Source organism: Epinephelus lanceolatus, chromosome 24, assembly GCF_041903045.1.
Source record: "Epinephelus lanceolatus isolate andai-2023 chromosome 24, ASM4190304v1, whole genome shotgun sequence".
Taxonomy (NCBI): Eukaryota; Metazoa; Chordata; class Actinopteri; order Perciformes; family Serranidae; genus Epinephelus; species Epinephelus lanceolatus.
The window spans coordinates 14,538,855-14,554,255 of record NC_135757.1 but is presented as its reverse complement, the minus strand read 5'-3'; the positions used below and the strand labels follow the sequence as shown (position 1 = coordinate 14,554,255).

The 15,401-nt window shown below is 41.0% G+C and overlaps 1 protein-coding gene across 2 annotated transcripts in view; it reads left to right on the top strand.

The window, feature by feature from the left end:
• Nucleotides 1-1,005: 1,005 nt before the first annotated feature.
• Nucleotides 1,006-15,401, top strand: part of LOC117249933 (sodium-driven chloride bicarbonate exchanger-like) — a 57,549-nt gene continuing 43,153 nt past the window's right edge. For both annotated transcript variants that reach the window (XM_078165984.1, XM_033615814.2), the window contains exons 1-2: nucleotides 1,006-1,385; nucleotides 3,038-3,067. In XM_078165984.1, coding sequence (XP_078022110.1) covers nucleotides 1,338-1,385; nucleotides 3,038-3,067 — 78 coding nt within the window. In that variant the 5' untranslated portion in view covers nucleotides 1,006-1,337. The remainder of the gene's footprint in view (nucleotides 1,386-3,037; nucleotides 3,068-15,401) is intronic.

Below are 15,401 nucleotides of genomic sequence, written 5' to 3'. Positions count from 1 at the left end.
TCTGTGTCTGACTCCAGCCTGCTTTTCCAAACTAGGGGTATGCCGACTGACATCTACTGTATGTACAATATCTCTTTAAGGTAATTCATAAACCACCTTTACACAGCTATAGCTTAATAAAAGTAGAGATACTGATTAAATCTCTTCCTAGTTTGCAATGACGCCATGTGAAAGCCTATCAGGTTATATGCTCCATCTTGGGAATCACTGCCTTAACTCACCGGCAGCTAATCCTACCAAATCCACTTTTTATTATTAAAGGTTGCATTAATCTTGTAACTTAATTACAGTAAAACACTTAAAGTCATCTGTAATATTGATACTCAGGTAATAGCATTATACTGCCAACTCCTCAATTGAGATAACACAATTGCATTGACTAAATCAAATTCCAGTGATTTCCCAACCAATGCTACTTGCAGTGCATCAGTGCTAGTTGAGTTTAATTGACGTTTCGTGTGTTTCCCCAGAGGAGGGCGCCAGTGTATAAACTTTTCTGCAACGGCATCCTTGTGTAATCTGGATGCTGATGCCGGTGCACCATCGCGTGCTGCAGCTACATATAATGACAGGATGGCCGGTGCATAACTGCAGCTGGTGTTTTTGTTGTCGCAGAGAACATTGGATGCAATAGGCCGATCATATAATATTTATTTATAACTGAGGACAGATTCTGATCACAATGATGTCTGTACAACCTGTTCTAATCTTCGCTTGTATGGCGCAGGCCAGCGGTTGAGAAAATCCACATGGGTCGCTCCAACAAGGCACACTGCCTACACTGAGAAGGCATTGCAATATAAATGTATTGGTATTGCTGCTGTTTTTAAACTGGATGTCATGATACACTAGGATTTTATGTGTAATGACAGATTGATATATGGATGAAACGCCAGGTCGCTTTAAATTCAAAATCGCGTGATACACATGCCCCTGTAATGAAACAGCCAATTGGAAGAGATTTTTCATGTAAGAGCCCACGCTTATTTAGACTCAAATATTTCTCTGTGGCTATTTATACATAATTCTGTTGGAGCAGTCTTAAATGAATCCCTGGATAAAAGTGTGCGCACAGCGCGTCTCACTTGTGCGCCTCATCATCGCCGCGTCCAGGGTTGAACGCGTGTAATGGGAAGCACTGCCTCCCTCCTTCATGCGTAAATTATGTAGGGCAGGACGGGAATGCTGTGCTACCTCCATTTGAGAAAACCCGGCCGGTGAATGTGAGAGAGAAAGACAAAAAAAAGAAAACACAAAAAGCCGCCTTCAACCAGCGTCTGGCAGAAGAGGAGTAGCGCATCACGACTTTCCTATTGTGAGGCTGAGGAGAAGAAAAGATGGACATCACGGATCAAGGAGCTCAAATGGAGCCGCTCTTACCGACGGTAGATAGACACGCTATTGTTATATTGAATTTCATAAACTGTGGAATCTTAGACAGAGCTGAATGGACTCTTGGTCCTCAGTTTATATAATTTCTCTTTAGAATAAAGCACGCACACTTGGGATGACCATCAATGTACGATTCATATTCAATACCTCTGTTTCAAAATGACCCATATTTTGACTGCTTTGCTGGTGTCGCGTGGATATCGTGACAAGTATGAATGTTGCGCACCACAAATTGACCAAATTGATTTTTTCGCCGTGTGCACAATTCATATTTGGGCAAGCAATTATCTCGCTATCACTACAAACGCCTACGCTTTCACACAGAAGGCATTTGTGATGCACTGTACAGGTTGATATGTTACACAGCTGCTACAGTAATGTGTTGTAGCTTTCTGCCTGCATGGAAAGGCTCCTTTAATATGTTGCCTTTCAACCAAATCATATAGTCAGTCGACCCAGTTGTTATGCTCTATATCAGACCTGCTATGAAGCTGTTGCTTTATGTATACAGTCCTGTGGGTCCATGATGTTGCACTGAGATGAGAGCATAAAGTGTTTGAACAGTGAGCAGACAGTGGAAGGTATGCCTCATCAGTTGGATATAATGAGCTCACTGTCTTTCCATCTTTCCATGGGGAGCCTCACTGGATTATTACGACTTATTCATAACCCATTTGGCCTATTTGTGCGCATTTTGAGAGCATAACAGAAATTCATAAAAATCAGATTCTTTGACATGCTCATCATGGTATTCTCGACTGAGCAGTTATCCTCCCTTCTCTTGAAATCACCATCCATTGGCCTGAATGATAGAGAGTTGCTGCCCAAGCACCCCCCACATGTTGGTGGACTTCAGCAGGGATCAAAGGGGTTGAATCTGCATCCGCTCAGGTCACAGGCCCCCGAGGCCACTGGCAAAATTTCAAATGAGCATGTTTCAAACCTAACAGCCACTTGAAGGCAGATCCTGCATCTGCGGTCAGCCTCTCCTCATTAACATTCAGGTGCTGAGAAAAAAAAAAGCATGCTGCCTTGGGTGCACTGTTAATGCCGGAAAGAGATGAAATACATTGCTTTGTGCTCACCATGTGTAAAAGCAGTGATTGGTCTGGAGCCAAATCAATACTCTCCTTGTTCTATTTGTGGACGTGTTACATGAGGACTTAGTTTTCCAGAGCGTACAGTGTACAGTTGAAGCCTGACAGCCGGGCTGATGTGGCGTGGGATGGCTGCTCTGTTTTTCCCTGCAGTCTCAATGCAGTGTGGTTGCTTCCCTGTCATTGTAACTCAGTGCTGCTTCCCCACTGTCCCTCCTCCTACGCAGCAAGCGAATGCGTTGTCATGGTTTCACTAGGATGTGTATGGGTATGTGAGGTGTTAGTATGGTGAGAATTTCAGGGAGTCCTCAGTACACAACATGGTTAGAGAGAACTATCCTATTGTACTCCATTTTACCAGGTTACCAGGTTCCCAAGGTCAAGCATGAGAGCATGTATAATTTACAGCAGGAAGGAGTGTATCTGAATGCCTCATTGCCATAATGCACTCTTTCTCAGTTGTTAGAGTTTAGACACTTGAGTTTTCACATTACAGTAATGAATGCCTTGTTATGTTGTCTTATTTCTTGATGTTCTCTGACTTGCAGGAGCAAAGTCCCCAAGAAAATAAAGAAGTGGTGAGTACATCTCTCATTCTCTTCATCTGGCATGGACAAATGTCATATTGATCTGCTCAGTAATGACAATGATAAGTCAATACAGTGCAGTTGTTAAGGACTAGTTTTAAAACCCAGCATGGACACAATCAGAAAATCAATAGTAAAAACAATAAAATAAGAAATATAAAGGGCAAGGCAAGAAAAAGGAGATCATAGGAAATGTGCTGACTGTTGAATATAGGACAAACACTACTCCAACTGAATGTTTATGTTGCTTTGTATCTGCCTGATGTGTAACTCACAAGTTTCCCTTAATAACTTTATATGGTAATAATATGGCAATGTTGAATATAGGACTTTTACTTGTAACTTAGTACTTTACAAAGTTACAGTTGTGATTTTAATTCAGTAAAGGGCCAAAATACCTCTACTAAAGAGGTAATTTAAAGTTTAAAAAGTAAAAAAAATAGGCAGATTTCAGGCAGGCTGTTTTTGTCTTTTTTGGTAATTTCTGTCTTTTAATAGTCATTTTGTGTCTCCTTGTAGTATTTTTTTTATCTCTTTGAGGTCATTTTGTGTCTCTGAGGTTATTCTGTGTCGTTTTGTTGTAAGTTTGTGTCACTTTGAGGTTATTTTGTTTTTTTGTTGTTTTTTGGTCTCTGAAGTTATTTTGTGTCTCATTGCAGTTCCTTTGCTTCTCTTTGTGGTCTTACTGAGTCTTTCTTGGTCAATTCCTGTTAATTTGAGTGACATTTTGCAGGTGAGGGCCAGGAGGCCCCTGACACTTCGGGCCCTGTAGGCCCATTCAGTAATCCATCCATGCTCTGATCCGATATGATCATATTTTGCTGTTAATCCATGTTTTCTATAATCTGTAATCTACGGTAATATTGCACAACTGCATTTGTTTTTATATCTTTGATTAGCCAGCTTGTTTAGCAGATGTTGTGTATTTTTAAAGGCAATTGTCACACATGCCACAATGCATCTGGCAATCACACAAGGCTGAGAACATGCCGGGTAAATAAATAATAATAGATAATGGGAATTAAGTGCAATTGCTTTAAGAGCTCAAAGGATACGAGCATAAACAGACAATTGAGCCGGTCGCGGAGAGGAGTTTTGATGCATGCATGTCATCTGTCCTGACAAAATATTGCTTATGCAACTGTGGGCTACAAGCCAGACTGAGGACAAGAACTGAGTACAAAGTGCCTGCCAGTGGCTAAACTGTGAATCCTCCACTTAGTAGAACTTCATTTTCCCCCTTCGGACTTGTACTTTCCTAAATAATGTTAGAATGCAGGGATATTTGCCACTTTTGTTGTTTGTTAGCGTTAACCCTTGTACTCCTCAGGAGCTGAGGTTGCTTGCTACATTGATGGAATTTAATGATCATAAATAGTGAATTATTTCAAATCTTAGTTTTTGAATAAATCGAAACATGAGCTCAGTGCTAATCTTTTAACCTAAAGGATCAAAATTTCTGCAGGATTTATTTTTTCATTAACCTCTGTCATAATGTATCTCATTTTCTAGGACACAAAGCTGCTTATCAACATGTCAAGAAGACTGTTATAGAATATTTTGTGTAGCCTTCAGCAATTTTTACACTAAAACAAATGTTTTATAGGCCTACTAGATTAAATATGATAGTTTGTGGACTCATGTGACACGTGATGACTCACTCCAGAAAAGCACCTGATGAAACACCACCTCTGACAGCGTCAGTGCTGTGGCATTTAACTGATCCTTAAGAAATAGTTCAACATGTAGGGAAAGCCGCTTATTCACTGTCTTGCAGAGAGTCAGCAGAAAAGTTTGATACCACTCATGCCTGTACACTTAATATGAAGCTATAGCCTTTACCTTGTTAGCTTAGCTGTACGGTGGCCCTGAGAGCTCAATGTAAGTGGCCCTAGTAGGGCACTGACTTATGCAGGGGCGGCATAAAGTGCGTGCATATACACATGTCGGCATTCATTTACTTTTTTACTCTTTACTACTCATATTTACTTTAATTAGTAACATTAGTATCTTAGAGTTTTTCTATTAACATTAGTATCTTAGAGTTTTTTCTATTAACATTAGTATCTTAAAGTTTCTTACATTTCTCACATCACAGATTTTGTTTGAAAAATCTACAACACACAAGAGAACAGAGTAAATGTAATATAAAGCATCATTTGTCCTCAAAAAGAAATGATACATGCATAAGTAGGCACCATACAAAAGGAAAAAAATGCAAGTTTAAAAGCACAATTAAAATAAATAAGCCTGTGTGGACAAAATATTGTATTGACAAAACAGTGAAATGCCAAGCTATAGCTGCCTCTGGCAACCATTGATGTATAAAGATAACTGGATACCGTGTTGGAGGTGGGATCCATTTATTCCTATGAAAGTTGCACAATGGTGCATGAAGCCAAAAACATTTGACGCACCCACTGTAAAATTAAGATTCAAAATTCAAGAAGTTTATTGCCATATGCACATTAAAAACTCAGCGGTTTATACCATACAATTAATTTCATGTCTCCCTTTTCACAAATATAACAATAAAATAAGAATTAAAACCCAGATCTTCAGCATCATTGGGCCCACAGAGCAAGTGCACAACAGACTTTGTCAGCCGAGTGGCTAACTTCCACTGGCTGAGCTGGCTACTTCCAGTTTAACAAACCTGAATTGGGATAAAAATGCTTTAATTGTGCAGCTCTTCTAAACTTTTGAAATGTTATTGGACTGAATGGATCAAATCCTGATAGTGAAACATGTCATTTTTTGGGGGTTGTGATGCTCAAAAAATGTATCCACTGATTTACATAGGTCGATGAGAAAAAGTCTTTTTAGGCCCAATGACATCACGTCACAGACTTTGAAGTTGTTATTTCACTTTGTCAAATTGGCTTCAAAGTCCAGTGCACTTCCTGGAGGCCTAACAATAACACAACTCATGATACACTGGCCACATTTCTGCCTCTCAGATTAAAGACTGAATTGCACCAACAGAAAAACCTAAATGTACAGTGTAGGTTTCAGTTTGACTGAATAAATACCTGAGCTGCTAACGGCCATGTAATGTTCCCGACTGTGTCTTGCTTTCCAGCTGCTGAGTATAGTGAAAGGGGTTAGCTGAAGCAGGAATGGTTAACTGAGGCTTACATTATGTTAGCCAGATATAACATTGATAGTTATTTAAAGAATCTGTGTTAGGGGACATGTAAGTTAACCCAGCAGTAGGTTTTGCTCACATGACAAATTGAAAGAATTCCCTTTGCTTGATTTGTTTATCTGTTAACAATAAAGTTAGTGCTGCCTGTTCTGTCATTACAGAAAGGTTTGGTACCAATTTAAAAATAATGTTCATGCCTTCAAATGGCAACTTATTTTGACTTTTTGAAAATCATTAATTAAACAGTTTATTTCCCTTGAATGTTAATTCGTGACATTTTTGAAAGCAACTACAGCCAGTTAACATGATGTTAGTTTGTGTCACAACTAATTGTGTGTGTTTCATCAGATTATGTGAATTGGCAGACTCATCATAAGCAAAAGGCTAACGCTAGGTTAATTTCACTGTGTGCATCAGTTTTTAGTGTCCCCTGGAAACAGTTTCCATTGTTGTGTGGTGCTACTGTGTTTTTTAAAAATGCTGTGCATGTGTTGTCAAAGTTGTGAAAATATTTGTTTTAAATTGCTTGTGTGTTGTCTATTTGCATGTGTTTTCTTAATGTGGTTACTGATTGCTGACTCAGCTACATACTTAGCATAGAGACTATCAGTGTTCTTATCTAACTCTCAGCAAGACAGTGAATAGGTAATAAGAGTAATAACACAATATATGTCAGACTGTTCTTGTAATCTTGAATCTGATCTTGAGAAATCTGTCTTGAAAGCTTTGACTTGTCCCTGGTTTGAAACAGACTTATTTAAGTCTGCACCAAATCCAATTGCCCGAATAAATGTTGGCATTTTACATTTCCGCAAACACTGGATACTTTACATTTGTACGTTATTATGTAGCAGATACACTGAAACATTACTTTTCAACAACACTGTGGTGAACATGTGGTTAGGTTTAGGCATAGAAAACACTTCATTATGGTTATGAAAAGATCATGTTTTTGCTTAAAATACCCAGTTTTGAGGACACAATCTCCACTTGAAAAGCAGTGATGTCTCTGTAAGGAAAAAACAGCTCTTTGTGCCACTATCCCCTCTGGAAAAACAACGACATGTTGCCAGATTACACCCATGTTTGGTGTCTGAAAAGCAGCAAGAAACACAGCAATGACTTGCTAAATCATTACAGGTTTTATTGTTAGTTGTGTGTTTTTGCAACCGTATGAAAAGGGGCTTGACCTGTAGAAATTTGTGGAATACTGTAGTAAGTAATAATGTACAACAAGGTACAACACATGTTTTTAATGTGTGTTTTCTATGGTCATGGTATGCTTTGTTGTATAGCTACAGAGATTGATATCTTTGCTTGCCTTGAAAGTCTGTCTACTTCTTGACTTGAACTCGAGTGGACCTGGTCCTAGATTTAACTTGGACTTGATTGCCGTGGTCCTCATTACAACCCTGACATAACAGCAGGCTCTCTGCCAGGCTGTCTAGTTAGGGGCTGGTTGATTGGCAAGGTCGGAGAAGATCAGTGAGAACAGACGGAGGAAGTTTGCTGGAGATGCCCGGGCTTGTTCTTTTGAGCGTGGTGTTCTTGGATCAGTGTGAAATCTCTGTTTGACTTGGTGATCCAACTGTGCAAAACTGGCAGGCAGGCAGGAAGCCTCCCCACCGCAGCTAGGAGCCTAGACCGGCTGTGCTCCTTTCCATGGTTAATTATAGCAGTGTCAGTGGGGTGGAGGGTGAAGAGGGCATGGAGGTAGGTAGAGGGAGAGGATACGGAGCTGGATGAAGAACGTGAGAGACAGATGGTAAGATGAGGGGAGAGAGGCGTACAGAAAATTAGATGTTGTATTGTGATTTTTCTGTCTAATCTTCACCCGTGAATATTATATACGTCATCTTTGTCATTGGAAACTTCAAGAAATATCAGATAGCACAAAGCACAGAGACAGGTACTCAGGCAGTGCAGCAGAAATAGTTGCTTGTTCCTCCGGATCTGTTTCTAGCACACCATGCCTCGATCACAGTTTCGCTGACAATGCACTACAGCCAGGGAGCAGCTTCTTTGCCTCAGATAGGTTGTGCAGACACACACCCTCAGACTCATACACTTAAAGATGCACGTATACAGCAAGACTGCAACGCCAACTCTGCTTACTGCTTCTTTTATGTGAGGTGTGTAGTGACCGTGGCACATGTAGCCGTCAGGTGCACTGGGGCTGTGTGAAGCCCCTCATACAAGATGGTATTGTTTGACTCCGTGCGACCTAAGGCTTCTCTTAGGTAACAGAGCTACAGAGCAGAACTGTGCACAGCACAGCGTCAGTGATGTCAGAGCACTAATCTCTCTGGGGGGATTGGCGGATGGACGCTTGTCAGAAACATTTGATGCTACTCTGGATGAAAGCCGTTGGAGGCAGAGGGAGAGGCAGAGGCAGAGTCGGAGCTGTGCTGAGCTCCCTGCTTTTGTTTTTATGTTGTGTTCGTGGAGCTTTCGGGGTGAGGTTGTTGCCATATTCCAGCATGGGAAGAGCTGCTGAGGAGAGCGGCTGAGGAGAGGAGAGGGTTCGACTAATGGCCCAGCAGAGAGGCTGACTTTATCTGTGTCTGCTGTTCTCTCTGACTTTCATTCACAACCACAAACACACAGTCTGAGTCCAGAGTGGGGCTCAGGCCCTGAGCCTTAGCCTCTCGTCTTACCATTGCTGCAAGCACAAGGGGAGTTAGCGGGCATCCTGCCCCAACCTTATAGGAGGCACACCATGCTCTCAGTGGACCACAATAAAGGATTTATTTATCAGGTAGGTCACTCTGATCTTGCTCTCAAAAGTATGAAAGCAGTAATAGAGTGAGCATTTCTTTGACTTTGCTGTACTTTATGTTGCTTTTGTCAATTTAGACAACATGCAAAAATATACATCTGTTAATTAGTCAAGATCTGGATTGATTTCTGATTTGAACGCACTTTTGTTGTGACATTGATATCAAATAGTAGATAAAGGAGATGGCAGATATTATCTGGAAAAAGCTTACATGTGATCTACTGGCCGCAAAATGTAAATCATGTATAGGTGGTAGTCTGCGGAAGGCTCGCCTCCTGTGCTGCAGAGAGGGCCAGTTGTGCTGATGTGCATGCGAAAGGTCCCGGGGAGGTTGGCTGACAGATGGGACTGTCATTCTGGGGCAAGAGAGGAGCTTATACCCGCTGTACTAACCCTGGTGATCTCTGAGGGGGAAACAGGTAAACAAAAGCCAGGAACACTGGATTTGTTTGTGTTTGAGCACATTGTTACATACATTGATGTTTTCTGGGCTGTTTGTGTTTTTAAGACATGCAGAAAGTTCTCTAATAGTACAATGCCAAACAGCTTTCAAAAATCTTATCCTTAAATCTTATTATGGAGGGCAGTGTTCACACTTCTTATCTCCCTGTGTCCGACAAGGTCATAGAGAAGTGATGATGTAGAAATGTTCTCAGTGTACTTAGCATATTCTTCCCTGTGATGCTGCCGATGCTGATCCTGCTGCCATTGCCACGGTAACCATGGCCATCTGTAGGGATGAAAACCATGACAACAGAAGCTGTCAGCCAATCATAGGGCTTGTTCAGCTGCTGATAATCCATCTCCCCTCTTAGCTAGCTACAAGCTATAGAGTCATTGTGGCTCTTAGCACATGTACAGTAAAAAGTCCCCTAAAGCAGATTGAAAGTAAATAGACAGATTTACATTTAGACCCATTCGTATGGGTTTTGTATCAGACGCCACCTGCTTGGTTATTTTCTGGGCTTACTGTGGAGAATGTGTGCAACTTACTACATCTGATATGGTTTTAGAGTACACCTCCTGGCCCAGATCTCAAGGTATAGTAATGTAAACATTCATCATCCCTGCTGTTGTGAAAGCCTCAGGAGAGATCCCTGACGAACATAGAAATGAGGTCACATATCTGCTTCCCTGAGAGCCATGTGATAATGTGCACAGATTCCTGGAAAGGGGCTTGTGGGAATCAATAGGTCTGTGATTTGTACTGGCCAAGAAAATGGAATATAAGCTCTCAGACAAATCTGGTGGTGCTGACACTTGAAGACATCCTCTCTGCTGTTTTATGACCGTTACGTACGAAAGATAACATCACTGGATAGTTAATATGCCCAGCCAGTACTGCACTGATGATATTTTTTCCATTATGTCTTGTGTTTTCACTCCCAAGTGCTGGTAGAAAATTCTGTATGAAAATAAAAAGACATGAATTTTATAAGAATGACTATTGTTTTGCAGACTAATCCTGATTTGACCACTCTATCTCTAGCACTGAAAGCAATAGTTTGAAAGTCAGGGCTCTAAAAAATGGTATTTGAGAGCTGAATGTGAAACAGTAATTTTCTTTTTCATCTTAGCAGAACATTGAATCATATTTTTGCCTGTAGCATCCATAGTCAGAATACTCAAAACAATCACAAAGAAGTCTTCACAGAAAAGTGTGGCTGAATTTTAATATTTACATGTGATGCCACATGACAGTACTTCTCCATAACTAGATCCAGAGAAAATTATTTTTCACATTCCTCCTTCCAGTTTATGACTTACTGTAATTTCATGGGGTGGTGCAGGAGGCAAACTTTCAAATTATTTTGAGTTGTGTTTTGTTGATGAAATGAAAGTAACTTAAATGTCAATATCAATACAGAGCATTTGGTGCCACAGGAAAATCGTTATGAGTATTCCAGCATTTAGTATATAGCATTATATAGTATTTAATAATGAAGTGTTGCTGTTAAACAAAGTTGAGAGTTCACAAGAGAAAGATTGAAAAAAAGAATGGTCAAAATCGAAGTAGCAGAGGCTGATAGATCCTTCATTTAGGCCTGATCAAACAGCACGTTTTAGCAGCCAGCTGAGATTTTGGGTACATTTTCTTTTTCTTTTTTTAATAAATTTATACTGTACTAGTTTTAGGCCCTGATCACACAGAAAGTATTTTGCAACCTGCAAAATCTCAACTTTGTATTCTAACCTTCCTGTGTAATCGATCTACCGTTTATTTATACATTTTAGTTATTTGACAGTAATTAGTATCTAGTTCCTAAAATGTTGAGGCAGAGGGTACTTGCTGTAGCTCTGGTTGAGGGTGAGAGGCTGTCAGCAAATAGTATGTTGGGCACAAGGAAACAGAGATCTGTGTGGGTACACGAGACCCTAAAAGAGAGGGTGGATCATGGGGAGTACCACCAGTTGGTCAAGGGTTATGCCTCGATGATGGCCATTTCCAGGCATATTTTAGGATGAGTCAGGGGCAGTTTGACAAGCTGCTGTCTATCGTCAGGCTGTGTAGATCTGGGTATCCGGCAACCGCTACCACCAGATTCTCCTCTCTTGTTTACAACTGTAAACTTCTTGTCGTGACCACCACAGAAGGCCCGCCTCTCAAATCATCCGATTGGAGAATGGGGAAAAAAAGAGCAGACCTTGGGCCTTTTTCCACTTTGAGTTGAAGTTTTTCCAGCTCAAGGAGTTCAGAGCGCTTCGGCAAAAAACGAGAGCACAGAAACGTAAGGTGTGTCGCACCGCAAAAAATGCGAGCAAAAAGCTTCATTCTCATTAAAAACAATTACAAAAACACGCCTGCAGCTGCTAAAATGCTTTCTGTGTGATCAGGGCCTTAGGTAGCATACATTTTATGGTTTGTGTCAAGCCAACATTTGCTCACTCTCAATGTCAGTTTGGGAGGCTGCGAGACATATCTTAACAAACTGTAGCCTCGACTGCTTTCTAATATCAAGGTTTATTGTTTGGCAACTGACTGGCTGTTATAACTAACATCCTTTTTACCCTGTGTTGCTGTCAGATCATGGTAGCTATGGTTGGTAAAGTCATGCAGACCCAAGTATCCAGCAACCGCCACCACTAGTTTGTTGTCATCACCATTGATGAAGGCCTGCCTCTCAAGTCATTCGAATGGACAATGGGAAATAACATAAATGACATTGACTTTTCCACTCTGAGTTGAGGTTTTTTGTCGTTGTTTTTTTTTTTTTTTTCCCTTTCAAATTTTGGTGTATAGGAGCTCTTGCAAAAATATGAGGTGCATAGAGTGGAAAAAGTGAGGCACTCAGCAACACAATTAAAGACATTCACACCAAGAAATTATGCAGGCAAAAAAATGGGCTGAAACAGGAAATTAGGTTTGTAATGCTCAGAATTTTCTGACGGAGGACTCCCAAACCCCCAGTTGTATATGTGCACTCCCCCCCCAAATGTTAAAATGAAAACTCCACCCTTGACCCTGTTGGAGACTGACTGCCTCCTAAATGCCAACTTCTTTCACACCTCCTGTTGGTAATGCTGGCTTCCTGTTATAAATTATAAAACTAAGTTACATGATGATATAATCAGGGTTGATGGTGATTAAAAGTACTCTCAAACAGTTCCTGCATTTATACAAACAACATCAGTCAACAAAGTCAGTCTCTCATTGATTGTCACTACAGTAGCCCCAGGCAGTACACTGCTATGACAAACCAAATTAAATTCGCTCTCTAGTTTTCAGCTGGGTGGTTTATAACTGTACATCTGAAGGAATGCTGACTTGCCTGTCACTGTCAGTTTCAATTGAGTGGCATTCACCTTTTACTGCACTTACACAGAGAGGTCAGAGTCAGGAGGAAACTGGGGCATATTGTAGAGGAAATTTAGATCTGTGAGATGTAAAATGAGTCTTGATAGAGTTGTTTTTGGAGCAGGATGTTCAGAGAGTATCATCTGAGTTCAGGCAGACACATTTCAGGTCACTTTCAGTGTTGGCTGGGTTTATTTTTGGCATGTATCCGATGAAAGTACACCACAAGATGCTGTGTACAGGATTATGCTGAGAGTACAGCACGCGTTTTTGTCATCCTTTGTCCCATGTTGGCTCAAGAACAATTCAATGAATATCAAAGTAGCTGTAAGTGTAGTTAGGATAGTAGGAGTAAGTGCAGGTGTGTGTATGTGTACAAGGAAAGATTGTTCTGTCTGTTTCCCACGATAGTTCATTCTTTTTCAGCTCAGCAGTGGTCATTAGATGTGTTGAAGCCAGAGTGTTGGCTGCCTGGTGATCCTGAGGATATGCTGGCTTTGTTGGCCCTTTCAGGACAATCACTCCATCCTCTGCAGGCACTGTTTAACAATGTCAGGCATGAAACTCATTAGGAAGAGTGGTCGGGACACGGAATCAGGTGTTGAGAGGTGGTGGATAGATTGGTTAAGAAATGAGTCCAATGATTCCCTTGTATAGAATTTATTTGGCCCCAGAAAATGCATTCTAAAGCTTTTAAGTGCAAGTGCTTGTTACTGTGTGAATTCAATGCTTTTTGCAGCTCCCCACATACATCCAGCTTACACCACGAATAATATATCAACCTGTGGGAAACCTGTGCACTGTCTCACAGATCCAGTACTTCCAGAGATGCCTGTAAATAGGGAAAGCGCCTAAAATGCAGTTTGAGGTTTGCCCCTGAAGTGATCGAATGTAAAACATGTTTACAGCCTGGTACAAAAAACAGTTTTGGTCTCTATAGCCAATTTCCCTGTTCATGATAGGGGATTTCCTTATTTTGATGTGTTCAGGACGTTTCAGGCAGCCAGCCTTTGGGCAGTGTTGTGTAGCCCCCAACCAAAAATGGCACTTAAGGTGTGAGGGCGGGACTCAATCAAAACATAGCAACCAGACACCAAATCATAAGCAACTTTAATATTGCGTTTACATACCACAAGCCACAAACTTACTTATTCCATCGTTAAATAAATCAAATTAAAACCAAAAACTAATGAGCAACAGTATCTATGTCAATACAGGATATTGACTTTGATTCTATACTGTATACACTGACACACTGTGCATTGAATCAAAATCAGATGAAGTCCTTTCAAGGTCAGGATGCTCTACTTACCATCACTGCATAAATGCTTGCATTGTGCCTACATACAGTACATGAACACACACATGCACTCTTAACACAGTGTGACATTAGAACATCCTCTGGTCCTCGGTTTGTGTCCAGGCCTGAAGCCTTTTGCTCCTCTTCCCCCTGTGTGTGGCTCATTTATGTACACTGCTCCGCCCCATCACACCACTGCCTGCAGAGGAACTGTGTGCATGAGCAGGCCGATGCATGATGTGTGCCCCTGTGTACAGTACATGTGCAGCCTGCATTCAATCAGTTGGTACATGCTGCACATGTAATTAATGAGTATAGGACTGTGTATCCAGATCAATAACCAGTAAAGCAAAGAGGCTTATAATGAAAAAAAGCTTCATGGTGAGAAAATGTAGACATAATATATGTTCATGTTATATTAGCGTGCGTGTATTTATCATGCCTGTCACATGTCTACCCCTCCTCCACCTCTACCATCCGGATTCCCCTGGAGTCTTGGTCACGTGCTTTCTGCTCTCGTTCCCCCTGAAGCCTTCATCACTGGCCAGCGGGCCAACCGAGAAACGGCTGATTTAATTCTCTCCACCACGCAGGGCCCTCCATCACTGATCCCATGGTCAGAGACAAGGTTTTAAAGGCTGGCAGATTAATCTCAACCCAGATTGGCGAGCAGGGATGCAACTCTCTGGGCTGGTCTGGGGTCAGCATCATGAGGTAGAGAAACCAGTGTCTATAAATAGGAGCAGAGACCTGCGGGCAGGAGATTCTGGCTCATGTCGTACTGAACAGGGTAAAGCTTTGTTTGGGACAAAGCGGAGGGGGCATAGCATCAGGCTTAGATATGTCATTATTTCAGATCAGCTGGGAAAGGAGGTGGATTTAATTATTTTTAAGACCGTGTTTTTGTTTTGTTTAGGTGAAACCAGTATTGTAAATGTACATAAAGCCCTACTTCTTTCCATGTTAATAAAATCTTATAGATCCAGTTAAAGGGGCAAACAAGTTAAGGAAAATGTTTCACAGTCAATGAATAGCAGAATACATCATGTCAATGTTTAAAGAAATGTATTCCCCGGATATTCTTGCAGACTTTTTCTGTCATCCGAAAATGCGTTCATTGGTATCAAAACTGGCACTGGGTAGTATGAAGTGAAAACAGTGTAATTTATGAGAAGCAATCATAGCTTGACATTTAATCAGACAGCTATTAATATATTTTGATTTTTAGGCTTTATTCATTCAGGAAGCTCCATTGAGATAAAGTTAAATATCTCAGAGCTTAGAGCCTGTTAATACCTGGTA